Below are 18,194 nucleotides of genomic sequence, written 5' to 3'. Positions count from 1 at the left end.
ATGGGTCGATCGCACGACGCCGAACCCGCCGACGGCCGAACGAATCAAGCGTGTTCCAATTTTCGCAAGCAGCGTGAACTGGCGTGAACTGCGTGAAACTGGTCGCTGCCACCGCCGCATAGCGGGCGGTTTCACGACTAAAAAAAAATCTGTTTTCAACTGCACTGCATTGACGCTTGCTATTCGTCAATTTTTATCACGTGATCTAATTTGACGCTGAAAATAGTGGTCGAGCGTCGCATGAAAAGCCAGCTTTAAGCTTAAAACAAGGTGGAGACTGGAGAAGCCGAAGAGAATGAGTATCAGGATTATCACATGCTCGAACTCGAAAGATGTAAAGTAGAAGAATTCATATGTAAAGGTGAAATCTCTTCGTGTAAGAAAAATGAAATTAATTTTATATTTATATATTGCAAATTTATATGAAATTTAATTTTAAGTTCGTAGTTGTGTGGGAGCCTTTCAAAGAATAGAATAATAAAATTTGCTATTAATGTATTTGTAGTCGCTAAAACTTTACACACACACAAATCTATTTTTCTAATTTCTCTGCTAATATCTTTATGATCATTTATGATTTTATCTCGTTGTATTTGGTTGTATTTTCTATGTTCAGAACGAAGTAGTTATTATAAAATCTCTGGTAAAGGCCAATAATCGCATGATTAATAGGTTTCGTGATGAAACCTGAATCCGTCAGGCTTAAGGATTAAGTAGTTATTATAAGACACAAAGAAAAAGGAAAGGAAGAATCCAGCCACAGAAAAAACCTCGTGATTTTAAAATTTTAGACAATTACATGAAAACTTGATTCCATAGTGTTGAAATATTGCATGTTAGATAAGAAGTACTTGGGTCTTGTTTTTAATGAAAATGTATTCACTGGATATCCTGTAGTGAAGTGTAAATAAAGTTTTGAAAAATTAAATTATTCATATATGTGTCATACTTATCATGATTTTATAATTAATATTATTAATATATTATTGTTGCATACAGGTAGATCATACAATTATAATGAAGATGTAGCATATAGAAGAAAAACATTGACACAGAAACAAGAAAGTTAACATGGAGGTTCAAACGTTTGTATTTTTTGATTTGGAAACAACCGGGCTGATTCAAGAGAATGTCATGCCAAGAATTACTGAAATTGCTCTAGTTGCTGTTTCCAAAGACTCACTATGTAATAGTAATTTTCCACCAAGAGTTTTACATAAGCTGGTACTTCCAGTTAATCCACAAAAAGTTATACCAGTAAAAGTGCAGCACATAACAAGTGAGTTAGTTTATGACAAATTCAATCACTAGTACACTTTTTATTAAGATTAATAAGACTACTTTATACAAAGAGAGTATCTAAATACAGCATAATATAATCAACTTTGACAATGAAATAATATACAGAGTGTCCAGAATTTAAATGTCAAAACTTTGAGAGAATGTAAAGAATTGATATACTAAGAAAACAAGTCTTTTATAGATATGCTCGGTTTTGCTTCATTTTGGAAAAAATCGCAAAAAAAGACTAAGCATAGTTTTCATTTTTGTACTTTTTTATTTATTCACTTGTTTAATGTAGATATTGTTTAAAATATTGATCTCTTGAAGAAATGCAAGCATATCATCAGTATGAACAGCTTGTGTTGCAAACACTGATCTGGTGATATTTAGTGTACTGCAGCTTCAATTTGATTTCTCAATTGTTGAATAAACTTCTTACTTTAAAACCCTTCACATAAAGAAGTCCAATGGTATCAGATCAGATGATCAGGGTGGATGAGATACTACTTCTTCACGTCTAAGAACGAAATAACTATGTTTTTTTTGCGATTTTCACCAAAACGAAGCAAAAATGAGTATATTTTTACAGGACTTTTTTTCTTAGTTTATCCCTTACATACTCCTAAAGTTTCGACATTTAAATTCCAAACACCCTGTATATAGAGAAACCTATTAATATATCTTTAAGTTTACCTGTGTGTTAAGTAAGTAGCAAGATTACCCAATCATGTGCGCGGATTGTCAGATTTATCTAACAGATAAACTTTACCGAAAGATGGAACAATCGGCCCTAAGCCAATTTACTTATTACTAAATTAATTATTAAATATTGTAGCTTTAATTTTATCTGATTGAAATCGATATCGTTTTTTAAATTATTTCTTTTATAATGTTTTTATAATTTTAAAGAATGTTAATACTTTATAATGTTTTTGTTAAAAATAAAAACTTTTTCTTCTTATTAGTGAGTTCTTCAAGTGGCAGTGGTCCTATTAATGTGTCTCCAATCTGTACCCCTATCTGCATTTGATTCATTTTAACAAATAATTTTATAAAACATTAAATGCGAGCTAATTGTTCAAGTTAATATTATACACATACAAACAAACAAATTATATTTATTTCAACGTATTTGTAACACAATATTCTCAGGTTCAATATAGGTCACACTAATAGGGACAAGCTTAAAATTTTGCATATATTACTGGATTCACATAGATTCCTTATATCTTTTGAAAAAAATGTTTAAAATATAATACTTTAATAAAAGAGTAAAAAATAAAATATTATTTTTGATATATTGTTACATTAATGATTTAACTTAATAAAAAAATATATACTGGTGTTATTATTATAATAAATTTATATATATTTCTAACAACTAGCATAAAGCTCAATTTGTTCTTGACCTGGGAGGTATATTAAGTTTAATTTAATAAGAAAATACTTTTTTTTCTTATTTATTTGTGCTAATTTTCTTTATAGCTTATTTAAATACAAAAACATATTAATAGAGAAATAAACATAGTAATAGGGATAGTTACTTGATTACTCCATTAAATAATGTGACAATATATCATTATTGGATATTTAATTGTTTAAAATATTTAAATGCTTTTACAGTTAACTTTGCTAATTTCAAGTATAGTAGCTTTTAGTTTGTACTAATCTAATTTAATGCAAGTGTCGAATTTGCTATAAATTAATTAATGTGTACAAAAATCGAAATAAGAAATTAAATTGTAAATGGTCCACAGTTATTATTATTTATTGATATTAGTATCCCGGTTGTTTATTCATTATTGTAATACTTTAACTTTATATAATTTTGCAGAATTGTACAATGAGGATATGCAGTTACTAAAGCCTTTCGGACATGAACTTTATGAATTAATAATATCCTTTTTGCAACGTCTTACATCGCCAATTTGTTTTGTAGCACATAATGGCGACAAATTTGATTATCCAATATTCTTAGAGGAACTCAAACGTATTAATAAGGTAATAAATAATTTACATAATAGTTAGCTCTTTCATGATCTTTTTTATTATATTTTATAATATAATCATTATTTTTCCCCATTAAAGAGATTTAGTAACGAAATCCTCTGTATTGATACATGGAAAATGTTCAATGATTATTTCTATAAGAGAAGAAATGTGGAACCGACAGTAATTCAAGATTTGTTGAATGATGAGTATAATGACTCACTCTCCACATTGAATATGGACGTGGTGAGAGAGGAAGAATCCAAAATTATTGCGACATCTTCTGCGCAAACTATGTTTCCGTGTGACGATAAATATACTAAAGTCATAAATAAAAAAGTAGATAATTATAACAATGATATTGAAATCCAATCATCGAAGTATCCTATACAAAAAGCGAATGAAAAAACACCAGAGGCTCAAATGACGAAGCCAAAAAATATCTTCATGCAGCGACCATTCAAGAAAAACAACTTGAAGAAGAGATTGAATTTTAACTGTGAGGAGCCAATTAACTTAAAACTTCCTACCATTTATGAACATATGTTCGGTTCACACTTTGAAGATCATCATTCAGCCGAAGCAGATTGTCTCGCTATGATACGCTGCGTTAATAACATCGCTGATTTCTTTCTTGGTTGGTCAAAAAATCACGCAACTCCATTGACTTACTGCAAAAAAATATAAAAACAATACATTAATTAATAACAGACAAACAGCATGAAAAAGTATAGTATAAAATAAGATAAATATAGTGTAAAATAAATACGTGTGAAAGTCACTATCGTAAAGTAAGGTGCAAAACTGTGTGAAACTTAAAATAATATTGAATATATTCCTTTCTTCATATATATTGATACTCTTGTATTAAAAGTGAGAAGGCATTATCTCAGAATTCGACATGCTAATATGGCATAAAGGATTACGTACCTTAATTTCATGCACAAACGTAAATTATTAATCACGAAAATGTATTTTAAAAAATCTTAAATTGACTTAAATTCGTATTTTTAGGATTTATATCTGTAAAGACATCTCTATTTCTTAAAATATGAATTTAAGAAAATTTATTGAAATGTACTGTCTAATTGGCTTTAATAATTACTATTCTATGTATAAGTATTATGACTGATTGATGAAGAAAGATGAAAGACTTGTTCATAACTGAATGATAGATTTGTGATAACAAAAATATAGTGATAAAAATTTCTTATAATATAAAGAAATCAATCGTTATATTTGTCATATATTCTTTATATGTATGTTACATATAAAAATTAAGAGATAGATGTAATTTAATTTTATCTGTAAATATAACATTTGCAACAACACACGATCTAATTCAACGAAGCATGCTTTTTAATATAAATAGTATCTATAATGTATCTATATATAATATAAATAGTATATGTGCAAATTTTAATATCTCTTTTACCTTTTGCAACACTTATATAACTACTCTGTAAGTTGCAAATAGCTTATTTTTCTGTTTACTTACAGATTTGGAAAAAGCTTATTTAAGTTTTTTTTATATAGACTTAAAAATAAATGAAAAATGTTAAAAATAAATGTAATATTATAAATATTTATGCAAGAAATTATTTTATCGATTAAAAAATGTATATATATTTTTAACGTATTATTCTTTAGAAATGCGAAATAAATAATGCTAAATTAACGTAATCATGACAATTGAAAAAAATTATTAGTAATACTTACAATTTTCAAGTTCAGGTTCTGGTTTCGGTTTGGATACAGAGTCCGAATTTTTCAAAGTGTTTAAGTCATGATCATTTACTATAATTAAAAATTCAAATAAAATATAATATCATGATATTAATTTTTTATTTTAATATGTGTTATAAGCAAAAAATGGCTAATTTTCTCATTAACCCTTAGCTGGCACACTTCTCTAGAATCGCATAGCTGTGGAGCGTCTAATACCTCATTCATAAAATCGCTTATCGCGAGTAAGCTGTTTGATATTTTGACTTGATAAAAATTTAGGATATTCTTGAAATGTTATTTTAACAAGTGCCAAAGGTTATTTTAGTGAAATTTAATTTTAACAGACAGCACTACAAATCCCATTTTCTAACAATAAAGGATCTTATGTAGGATTCACACTGCGTATGACGGTATGATATCCAACAGGAGAGCTTGTTTTCTTTAATTTAGAGAGTTGAAATACGCTGAGGCGTCTAGTACTCCACGGTGCCAGCCAAAGGTTAATCACATACTTATATGTATGTATCAATTCATATCTATTCGCGAAGCGTGAAGAAAATTTATAAGATACTCACAAACATATGTAGCTATCGCATACCGATCTTTTTCGATGGCTTTTTTTTTTATATGTTTTAAAATATTATTTAATCTGTTTTCCATATTTTTCATTTCCATAGGTTTAATTTTTCCTAACAAATTGTAATCGTCATCCCAATAAAATTCTATTTTCCCATTGTAAAAAGCATCGCGAAGTTTTCTTAACATCTACAAATATATTTTTTAACATTTATAAATATATCGTTGTTATTTCATTATTACCTTATATAATAAAAGAAAAAAAGTTGTATTTTAACAATACGTTACCGTGAAGAATAAGAATGTATATGATTTTTTGTTAGAAGTATTTGTATTATGAAACATTTCTTTTTCATGGTAACATAATGTTTCGAGATAGTAACTTGCGACACTTTTCCATTTTTGAGTATCTCTAAGTTTCTAATAAAGAATATACATTATATACATTATATATAAACACAACTATGTAAAATATAAATGAGAGATATAAAATAAGTTATTATAATAAAATAAAATAAAAACTAATGCTACAAATAAACTAAAAAGTAAAATGTGCCTCAATTCATTGAAAAAGATCAAAATAAGAAGAGATGATCAATTAATTATACAGAGGATAATTGCAATGTTAAGTACGAAAGATAAACTAAAAGTTTATTCGTACTATATTATACATAAATTGATATTTATTATTCCTCGATGTTTGTACCTTCAATTGTCGTATTACAGGTTTCATACGCCCATAATCATGGCTAATAAGCATGTCTTTCTCAAACTCGTAAAAACATAATCGCCAATAGCGATATTGTAAATTATCACCTTTATCGTTATCTAATGGTTTTGGAACTGCAGACCAATGTCTATATGGAGCAGACTATAAAATAAGAAGCGATTAGAAACATGCTATTTAATTATTCAATTGCTGTAAATGATTAATTTTGCTCAATTAAGTTCTGTTTTAAATAATATGTTAAAGTAAGTACATCGAATTTAACAAAAACAATTGATAATTTGAACAAGGGTTAATTATTAAATTTAAATATTTTAATAAAAAAGATTAATGAAAAACGAACGTTTTCTACTTTAAAATATATTGTATATTTTACAATTTTTTACGTAAAGCAAAATCCACTCCACTTCCGCCTTGTCTAAGAGCACACGATTTTTTAGGAAAAATAATACAGCAGTATAGACCTCACGAGAAAAGTATGTCTCTAAATAGAGAGAAGGTGAGGAGGACTTTGTTTTGCATGTGGTTCTATGTAGGAGAAAGATGTGGAGTGGATTTTATTAGCATAAAGATATAAAATTATGAATTTTCTGCTTTAAAAAAAATTATATGTATAAAAAAATGTTTTTAAAGAAAATATTTGTTTCTGAGGCAAAAGTTTAAAACGGAGCATGTTTGTTTTATACTACCCTGCTTTAAAATTTTCTATAGAAAACTATTAAGAAAATTCTATAGTTTTTAATGAGCGTTTTGAATCGGTAAATCCCAATCCGCAATAGTTTTCTATTATTATACTCATAGAATCTTATTGATAACTATAGAGCTTCTATAGTCGCTCTCGTGCGCTACTATAGAAACTATTAAAAACTATAAATACCTATACAAACTCTATATGTTCCTATAGTTTTTTATAGAAAATTTTAAGCAGGGTATATAATATTAGAAAAAGAGACGTTTTATTTCTTAAACTTATTTTGTTAATATAATTTTTAATGGACAATGAGTGACGTTTAAAGTCTCTCTCTTTCTCTCGGAGATAATTCAAGGTCATTGGAAAACGGCTCCCCTATGTAAATCTCCATTTATTTTTTTAAACTATATTAAAAAGTTACTTTTACAAATAGTATACATTTTTATTATAAAGAAACAATGGTCTAAATTGAGCGGTAATAAGGATTTTTTATATAAAATGAAATTATATATTACATGTTTGAAATTAAATTTTGTAATTAATTTTTTATATATTACAGTAAGTCATGATGATAAAAATCGTGGAGATGACTTTGTAACATCTTCAAGAATCGCTGAAGAAGGATCTATGAGTTCCGAAACATTCGATTTTATACTTATATTCTTTATATATATATATAATTAGGGTGGCCCAAAAATATGCAGAAAAATAAATTTTTTAGAATTTTCATGCTGCCGCCCCCCAGAATTGAAAAAGATGTAAAAAAAAGAGACGCGTATTTTTTCTTTTTTTAATCGGTTGATATTTAATGGTGCCGCCGAGCCTCTGAAGTTTCCCATGTATTCTATATGAGGAAAAAACACATTTTCGTAGATTTGATAAAAAGAATCGTTAGAAATGTCTGTTTTTTTTATGTGCAAACAATATTTCTCTTGAGAAATGTTGAAAATATGAGATCCTAACAAATATTTATTAAAAGAATTACGTTAACTATGTTTTACAGGACCGCAAAATAAAATACTTGCAGAAAAAGAACTTTTATATTTAAAAGTATTTCTATCAATTTTATGTTTAGTTTAAGTATTACTTAAAAATATACGTTGAGGAATAATAAACGTTTGTTACATTTCATTATTACAATTAATTTATTACAATTCTACAATTCCAGAAATATATATTACACATATCACTCTATAAACTTAAGTTAAAATAGTTCTCTAGTAAATATACTTGTAAAAACATTTTTTTAAACAAAATTTCCAAATTGTTTCCTATACGTTAACGCAAACGTTATTCTATCAACGAGTAAAATTTTAAAAACTCATAGGTATATAAAATTTAATATTGTTCTTGAATATTGCCTTCCATCGAACAATAGATTAATTAATTAATGAGAATTAATATCTGCTTTGTTTTTTTTTTTATAATAAGAGTAATTTATGATAAATGAGAAAAAATTTCGTTCAAATGAACGTTCAGAAAGTCAGGAACATATTACGAATAACATTTTTTTTAATATTTTATTCTATTAATATTTAACTAAATATAATATTTTATAAAATTCACACTGTATTGGATCCGCTATTGGAAAAATTTTAGAAACTGACATCAGATTCGTAATCAGTGACCCAGAAAAACCTCCCCATAACAAGTTTCAAATGAATCTGAGCAGTTTTTGAAAAATTCTTCCGCCATATATTCGATCCGCCATTTTGAATTTTGAAAAACTGATATCGGATTCGAAATCAGCGACCTCAAAAACTCCTGAGTAACAAGTTTAAAATAAATTCAGAAAAAACTGCGAATTTATAGCTCAGTTATGAAAGAATAAATAAATGTAACAACAATAATTTGTTTAAACAATTATAAAATACAAGAAATCATTAGTAACAATTCATTTGTCGGTAAAAAAAGAAAAATCTATGTGCGAGAATCAGCGAGAAAATTACTAGAAATACTTTTAAACATAAAAGTGCGATTTTTGCATGCGTTTTGTTCTCTGCGGCACTGTAAAACATAGTTAACATAATTTTTTTTTAATAAATAATTGCCAGAATCTTATATTTCGAACATTTCTCAAGAGAAATATCGTTTGCAGATTAAAAAACCAGACATTTTTAACAATTTTTTATCGAATCTACGAAAATGTGTTTTTTTCCCATATAGAATATATGGGAAACTTCAGAGACTCGGCGGCACCAACAAATATTAGCCGATTAAAAAAAGAAAAAATACGGGTCTCTTTTTCTTGCATCTTTTACAATTCTGGGAGGCGGCCGCGTAAAAATTTTTTTTGAGCCACCCTAATATATATATATGTATTTTATTTTTATTATTATGACTGACTGTGTAATATATAAACTCATTTTATATAAAAAATCTTTATTATCGCTCGATTTAGACCGTCGTTTCTTTATACTTTGCATTGCATAAAAGGAGCGAAATTTAGCTATAATTTTTATTATTCATAATAAATAAATAAATAAATATACATGTGTACGATAAATCTTCTCTGGTAGAAAAATAAATTTGTCAAGTTTATCCGAAAAATATAAAAAAAGACAAATTCTGACAAATTTAGTTTTGTTGAAATTTGATGGAAAGTATCTTTTATTTTATCTATACCTATATTTTATAAATGTACAAATGTCTCTCTCTCTCTCTCTCTCTCCCCCACCCATCCCTTTCCTTTCCGTTTCTTCCCACTGTTCGAATTTGTAAGGAAATTTCTGAAAAATTCCGGAAAACTTGGCCATCGGAAATTTTTGGATAAATTATCTAAAAATATATAGAACATTTATTCAAAAAATTGTCAGAATTTTGAAAAAAAATCTGTCAAACAGCATAAATAAACAATTTCGGACAAATTTTTCATTCGGACAATTTTAGATATATTGTGTTTATCCATTTTGTTTTAAAAATTCTCTGCAGCACAATTCCTTTAAACAAAACTTTATAATATACTGGAACAAAATTTTTGTTTGGACAATTTCAGATATATTTGTTTTTTTATCTACAAATTACCAGATTGAAATTCCTTTAATTAATAAAAGTTAACACTTAACACTCCTCGTAAAATTTTTTTTTAAATTCTTCCAATATTAGCTTAAAGCTTTGGACAAAATAAAACAAATTCAGGTTTTTGTTGTTTTTCCCCAAATATATAGAAATTTAAATAAAACGAATTTATTAGAAATTACCCAACTTTAATACAAACACATATACTTTTTTGGTACAATGTCTGCATTTTTTTGGTGAAATTAGGGATACTTTATACAGGAATTTATCCAATTGTAAAGGTGGGTTTGTTTAAGAATTAATTTTGAGTACTCTTTTCCAGCAAATGCAACTTTTTCTAACATATTTAGTATTGTTAAAATTTACGGAAACATATGTTAAAAAAATTTCGAATTTTCTTTTCCGACAAAACGACTCTTCTCGCTTATTTCGGATAATGTGTTTTGTCGAAAATTAACGAATTCTCTGACACATTTTGATTACAGACAAATTTTTCCACCAGAGTGTTTTGCTTCAGTCTGATATTATAATTTTTTTATTACGTACTTGTAATACGTTGTATTTTGAACACTTTGGTGGCAAAGTAGAAACCGAAAAAGCTAAAACAGGAACTATATCGATGTTGATGGTTCTTCCTTCAGGAAGTGGGAATTTTAGTGTAAACGCTGGTCCTGATTTATGTATCTTTATCTAATACACAGAAAAGATATGCGATTTTAGTTACAATAAGTATACTAGTTTTAGCTTCCTTATTTTATGATCCACGATATAATATATATCTATATATTGCATGACAATAACCAAATGTATCAAAAATAATTTGCTGGTTTATTATAATTCTCGACATCAATAAAAATTACATCATCATTTACTAGTATCCTAAATCCTAAACATTTTTCATCATTTTCAGTTAGATTTTAGAACATAGAAAAATAAAGTACAGAACAAAAATTAATATAATTTAATAATTGAATATATATAATTTAATAATAACAAAATATTATTAAGGCCGAAACACACGTTTATATTTATGTTAAAGATCACTATGTACTTTTAGAGATAAACAAAACTTTAGTTGTTATAAATTCGCACTAAGAACTGACGCTGGCTTCTTTCTATGCTCTTTTATGTTATACATACATATATATAAATGTTAATATTTTAATGATGGGGTGAAATAACAGATTTCGCGCGTATATATAATTCAATTATCATTTTTTATAATAGTATTGCATATACATACATATATGTATAATGTATATCAAGCTTCTAAAATATATGCTTAGTATAAATTGATATTAATTTAAATTTTGATCGATTTTATTGCTAAACTACCAATAACTATGCTCAAACTATAATTTTTTTTTTACTTACTGCTGATGAATAACCATCAATTAAAATTCCATTATTTCCATTAGTAGTTCTGGTCACTTTACTGAAAATTCCCTCTATCCATCCACGGAATTCTTCTTGGTTTAGATATGATTCCTCGTCAATGAAGGACTTTAATTTTCTAAACAAAAAATTGACCTTTTATTTCTTTCATTTCATAAATTATATTGAAAATAGTGTTCTATTAAATATAATATATTTATACTTATATGCTTCCGAATCCGGATCCATATTTAATCTGTCTTTTCTAACAACGCGTATTTTAGTAAACCCGGGTCGATCTGTGCTAAACTGAAATACATACAATCAATATTTTAGTTTAAGTATTAATTATATATATGTATAATATTAATATTTATTTGTGCGTATGATGAGATATATCTCATCATAGAAAACTGCATTGAGAATAAATAAGAAAATATTCATATGTTATATATTTTACCTATTATATCATATATATATATTCATTTTCATTATACATATATATCTATATTTTATTATTTTATATACTTTAAATTTATGTTAAAATTTTTTAAATATGTACATATATAAGGATAATAATATCTATATAGGAAAGGGTAGGGAATTGCAAACACGGGGTTGCGAACAATAACCGCAAACGATATACTATTGCAGCAAATTAAATTAAATAAAATTAAGAAATATATATTCATGAGTTATAGAAATTTATAAGATATTGGCTTTAAACTACAATATAATTAACATTTTAATATTATTAATATATAATAAAACCATAATTTTAGAACAAAATCAATTTGGCACTGTCTCGTGTAACAGCAGATAATTATGAAAGGGCATTGTTTTTTTTAAATTATAGTAGATATTAATAATATAAATATTACTGATAAATTAATGTAAATTATTTTATAATTTAAAGCTAAATAACTGGAGTATCTTTTGAATAAAGACTTCTAATAATTGATAAATAATTGTCAGCTTTATTTAACTTTGCCTTTATGTTCGAGTAGTTTCCTTTATTCTCCTTTATCCAAAATTTAAATTTAAAAAGTTAATTAATACTATGTTAAATAATATACAAATTGATACAACTGAAAAGTAATAACTTTACATCAAATTAAATCAAAGATCTAAAGAAGAATTTTTCACATAAATAATAATTGATAATATCTTCTCTCTCTCTCTCAAACTTAAATCTTCAATAATATGCATAATTAATTTAAAAAATAATATTACCTCTAGATCTTTTTCTTTGAAGGGCAAATCGATCACAAAATTTAAATCATATTCTTCAGGCTGTCCAACTCGAGTTCCTTTATAATAACTACCAGCCCACTCAATTTTTTGAAATGTTTTATCAAACAGCGGACATTGCTTTCGCATAACGTCTAATAATTTGTTAAAAATCTGCAGGATATGTTACAATGTACAAGAAATCAACGTTTAGGATATAGTAATTTAAGATATAGTTTTAATGGAAAGATTTTTATGATACCTTTTCCAAGTGCACATTATTACACTTTACGTCATCAGGATTCATACTTATGAATCTACTGTTTATTAAATTGAATACGGTATCATCGGATAGAAACTTGTTAATATTTTCAACTTGCATCATCATCGTATGCACAATTTGCTGAATTTACAAAATTTAAAATTAGTTTAAAATTATATTTATGTTATACAACCATTGTTACAAGTAATACAATAGAATTAAATGTACAATTATATAAAATCTCTCTATATAAAATACAAAAAATATAAATTTGTTTATATTTTAAATAAAATTAGAAAGTATTATAATTTAGATTTAAAATAAATTTAAAAATTAGATTTTGAATAAAAGTAAAATAAAATTTCGAAATAAAATTGCAGTACTCGCCTCTTTCTCTTTTGCCGGGGTATTCAAGAAAAATTTAAATCTTTTGGATATTAACAAATTTTTGTCTTTTGTAAATCTCTGTAATAACAAAATTGTATAAGAAACATTTTTTGTCGTAAAATACTTATATTTTAGAATATCCTAAATTAGACCGTAATCCAAATTGGATTTTTAATTTAAATAAATACGTAAATTTAAAATAGAACGAATATACAGGACTCTTAGTATTAAAAATTGTCAATGAAATAAAAAGGCAATTAAGAGTCAATATTATATGTGTGAACTAATAAACCATTTAATATATTATAAATTAAAATAAAATAAAAATATACTAAAATTCACACTATAAATGCGCACGCAAATAAAAGTCAAACCATAACGTTTTGGCTGCATATTCGAGCCATCCTCAGATGTACATATAAATATTAATTAACGCAGTAAAACATCTTTAGTTAACGCAGAAAAAACAAGAATAAAACTATGATGGAGTGTTATGTTCTAAAACGTTGAGTATTTCCACAGAGAGAACAATTTAGCTCATCAAGCGATTGGAAGATCGTTTGTGATGTATCCCTGTGGTACTAATGAGGACAGAAAATTAACGTTATATTAATAAAATAATGTGACAAGCAATTGTCCCTCTGACAAAAAACTCACCCTCGAGTAATCTATGTCGTTAAAAGAGTCATTTATTAAAATTCGGTGACGATCAAAATCATTATTTTGTTAACACATTGCAAATGCAAGTCGTCCGAAATATAAAACTTTTATAACCGTCCAACTAACTCGATGTACAAAACTATAAATGTTTAAAATTTTGGTAATGCAAAGTCATATCTTGTTTATAATAGGAATATATGCTTCATGTAGATCTAATGTGTCTGTTTGTAGGTTAAGACTGTTTTGCTGTTTTTTTCAATCTGTGATCTGTTATCACCGATTTAGAGCTCGTATTCCATCTAATGTGATTACGGTGTTCTGCAATTCGTGTTTTTAATTTCCTTCCTGTTTGTCCCACATAAGACGCATCGCAGTCGTTACAATTTATCTTATATACCACATTAGTCTTAGACAGATAATCAAGTGGATCTTTATGTACTCTAATATATTTTCTTAGCTTATTAGAACTATAATATGCCATCTTGATATTGTTTCTGTTAAATTGTTTGAATTTATCTGTAAGTCTCGGTACATATGGTACTATAAACCATGAAGGAAGCTCCAATGATTCTCCCTTATTATTGTCATTTAAACCATTGTTATTATTTGAACTATCGTGTGCAATGTTCTTGATCCTGTCATTGATACAATCAAAAATTAATTTTAGAGGATAATCGTTTTCAATTAAAATTCTTATAATAAATATTAAATTATTACTATGGAACATTGGATGTGATAATATTAACGCTCTGTCTACTAAACCAATGATTATACTTTTCTTTTGTGATAATGGATGGTTTGAATAAAAATTGAGAAATCTACCCGAAAAAGTGGGTTTTTGCATGGTACCAATCGAAAAATAAGTTATTGTCTTTGATAATGATCGAAATGTCAAGAAAATTTAAAGAATTTGTTCCGATTTCTAACGTAAATTGTAACCGTGGATGAAAAGAATTGAAAGTCTTAAAAAAAGAATCAATCTCAGAACCTCGGACAGCCGCACACGAGTCGTCAACATATCGAAAATAAAAGAGAACGTTGTCTTTATACAACATCAAGGCAGTTCTTTCTAGTCTTTGCATAACCAAATTTGCAACGATGGGAGACAACGGAGAGCCCATCAATGTCCCAAAATTTTGTTTATAAATGATATTGTCAAAAGTAAAATAAGTTGAATCTAAAATAAATGTGATGGCTTTTATAAATTCCATCATAGTTTTATTCTTGTTTTTTCTGCGTTAACTAAAGATGTTTTACTGCGTTAATTAATATTTATATGTACATCTGAGGATGGTTCGAATATGCAGCCGAAACGTTATGGTTTGACTTTTGTTTGCGTGCGCATTTATAGTGTGAATTTTATAGTTTATTTTTATTTTATTTTAATTTATAATATATTAAATGGTTTATTAGTTCACACATATAATATTGACTCTGAATTGCCTTTTTATTTCATTGACAATTTTTAAATAAATACGGTTAAGCAGATTTGCATACTATTTATAATGTAAAGTCCTTATTAAGACACCGAACATGTGACGGAAGTTTGGCAGTACTCTGTCATAACATTCATAGAATAGACGCAAATATGTATTTTCGGCTATCATGCGAAAATTTTTTTAAAAAAGAAAATCCTTTTAAATCATTATTTAAAAGATGTTAAAAATTTGAACGGTGATTGATTTAAGATAATTAAAGAGTGTAGAATTCAAAAATATCAAGAGCGGTTTATTGTAAAATTTGTTCCAATCATTCAAAAGAATTCCCGTGTCTCTTTGAGTATCCAAATCGAACCTATAGATACAAAAAACACTAAAAAGACGAGTAAGCCAGTTAATTCATTGAAGAAAGAAGGTTCGCCATAACCTGGTTGTAGTACTAGTGATTGACCGATCAGATCTAATCTAATTGGAATACTAAATCAATAAAATATCATGTGTCATCAGATTCAGATATTGATGGAATTTTTTATTGATTTTAATTCTAATAATATAAACTGTATTTTTATCTTTGAGTCTTAAATTGCTCGTTTTTATTCAATACTAATAAAAATTAATTAAAATATTTTAAAATTCTATCTAAAAGTCCATAAAAATAGGAGAGGTCTGATTTGAAACTCATAATTTCAAATCGGACGGAAAAATGCATTTTTACATTTTCTATTATAGTTCGATATAGGTAAGGTAAGAGATAATAATCAAAATGATCTGAAGGAAATTAAATGATCTTTCGAACGGCACCATTGGTTTTATGATCGGATTTTATTTACGCCTTATAGAGAACAAAAACTGCAAATAAGTCCGATTTAGACCATTCTTCCCTATTATATTAGATAAGTATGTGAAAGACTTATAACTTATATTAAAGTTTAAACTTTCCGTAATACAAATTATCGAGAAAACTCAATACATTAAGCGATTTAATTATAACTAATGTGCAATTTTAATTACATTTACGTTTGATATAATTATTATATTTAATTGAAAGCATTTTTGAGACGTTTTCATTCCTTACGCGCTTTAGTATACATATTATCAGGATTGAATAGTGTTAATAAGTTAAAAAGTTAATTACATACGAAAAAAGGAATAACGATAATGTGATAGAAATAATATAGATTTCAATAATCTATCAGAGATTGTGCATATATTCCGATATATCCTGATAGATCAAAATCTATTATTCTTTATTTTTCTATCGCTATTCCTTCACGTTGTAGCTTTAATCATGCCATAAGTAAAGGCGTCGTAACCGCAACTGCTCACTTTTGACGATATCCTACACGAAAAAAAGCAAAGTTTTTTTGTTGTTGCCACGATGTATTCAATTGATGCGTTCCATTTAACGTTTGCAACGTTCGCGAACATCATTTCATATCTTTATCGTTTTCCAATATTAAACAAAGATAAAATGATGCTCGCGAGCGTTAAAGTGAAATGCATCCAACGCATCCAATGCATACGATCGGCAAGTTTAGGAAGATGGCACTTTTGAATTTACAAAAAAAATTGCCCATTTTTGTTAGAAGAATGATCAAGAAAATTATCCACAAAATTCATACAATTGTACTATTTTACTATAAAACTGTTCTTTTCTTAATGAAATAAAATAAATTCAACTTTTAACTTTTTATTATAATAGATGAGCACAAAAGTTCTGAGCTTAAATTTCATACAATCGAAACCACAATTTAAATTTTATTTATTTTCCCGTCTTTTTGCGGTTTTAAAGCGTTGACATTTTACATTTTAAAATTATGCGGTTTAGCGTTTAATGCACATAATCTTAAAAATCAGTAGAGTTCACGATGGCAATAACAAAATAGCATATTCGAGTTTATATCCACTTCGCGTTTCATCTGAAGAAAAATGTTGCTGAAGCCATTGAAATGATTTATTGTGCTGCTTGTGATATGGAGAGAATGCTGTAAGTCATGCTACGTTGTACAAAATGGTATAAATTAAAAATTTCGCCAAGGAGATTTTAGTCTTGAAGATAAACCGCGTACTGGACGCTCTCAAAAAATTGAAACAGACGAATTGCAAGCATTGTTGGATATACACTTTGCGCAAACTGAAAAGGACTCGTAAAAAGAGCTTGCAGAGGCGTGTTCAGATTCTCGCCTGAGTGCTTCCCGAATGTCATGTCATCCTTGTTTAACATTCGGTAAACAGTAAGGATAGAATGATATTTGGATAGCACTAAGGTGGAAATCTGAACATAACCCAGAGTAGCTTGGCGTTAATCATCAGGATCGGATCATAGGCATATGGGCCTAGGCATGGGAAAAGTTCAGAAGAAAGGCAGATGCCCGCATCTGTCCGAAGACAATAAAAATCGACGGCGTGACACCGCACTCAGTTTGGTTTCAAAGTTCCAGAAGAAAGATTTTTTGTCCAAAATCATTACAGACCATGAAAAGTGGATTCTTTATGATAACCCGAAGCGTAAAAAATCATGGGTTGACCTGGTCAATCTTAGACATCGACGCCAAAGTCAAATATCCATACTAAGAAGATTTTGCTCTGCATCTGGTGGGATTGGAAAGGTATATGTTGTATTATGAGTCATCACAGCTGGGTGAAACAATCACGGCAGACACACGTCATCAAGAACAATTAATCAATTATAGCGATGCGTTAAAAGAAAAGAAGCCATTTACTGGCCAGGATATCAATCATGTAACTTTTTCTCCAGAGAGCGGAAACGTGAAAAGTGAAAACTGTTATAAATGTATGTATGAACATACATATACACACACATATAAA

At 27.5% G+C, this 18,194-nt stretch overlaps 2 protein-coding genes across 2 annotated transcripts; one reads left to right on the top strand and one right to left on the bottom strand.

Annotated features, from left to right (window-relative positions):
• Positions 1 to 281: 281 nt before the first annotated feature.
• Positions 282 to 3,989, top strand: LOC108782965 (uncharacterized). The gene is made up of 4 exons (XM_018551368.1): positions 282 to 376; positions 1,000 to 1,279; positions 3,119 to 3,285; positions 3,373 to 3,989. Exons 2-4 carry the CDS (start codon positions 1,072 to 1,074, stop codon positions 3,958 to 3,960), a joined length of 963 nt encoding a protein of 320 aa, XP_018406870.1. The 5' UTR covers positions 282 to 376; positions 1,000 to 1,071; the 3' UTR covers positions 3,961 to 3,989.
• Positions 3,990 to 4,978: 989 nt separating this feature from the next.
• Positions 4,979 to 12,924, bottom strand: cGlr1 (cGAS-like receptor 1). Its single transcript, XM_018551342.1, has 9 exons — positions 12,880 to 12,924; positions 12,621 to 12,791; positions 11,611 to 11,696; positions 11,388 to 11,526; positions 10,560 to 10,703; positions 6,284 to 6,448; positions 5,917 to 5,997; positions 5,577 to 5,766; positions 4,979 to 5,070 (listed from the first exon to the last, which is right to left on the bottom strand). Exons 1-9 carry the CDS (start codon positions 12,922 to 12,924, stop codon positions 4,979 to 4,981), a joined length of 1,113 nt encoding a protein of 370 aa, XP_018406844.1.
• Positions 12,925 to 18,194: the final 5,270 nt, after the last annotated feature.

The sequence above is a fragment of the Cyphomyrmex costatus genome, unplaced genomic scaffold (assembly GCF_001594065.2).
Source record: "Cyphomyrmex costatus isolate MS0001 unplaced genomic scaffold, Ccosl1.0 scaffold14, whole genome shotgun sequence".
Taxonomy (NCBI): Eukaryota; Metazoa; Arthropoda; class Insecta; order Hymenoptera; family Formicidae; genus Cyphomyrmex; species Cyphomyrmex costatus.
This window is presented reverse-complemented; position numbering and strand designations above follow the sequence as displayed.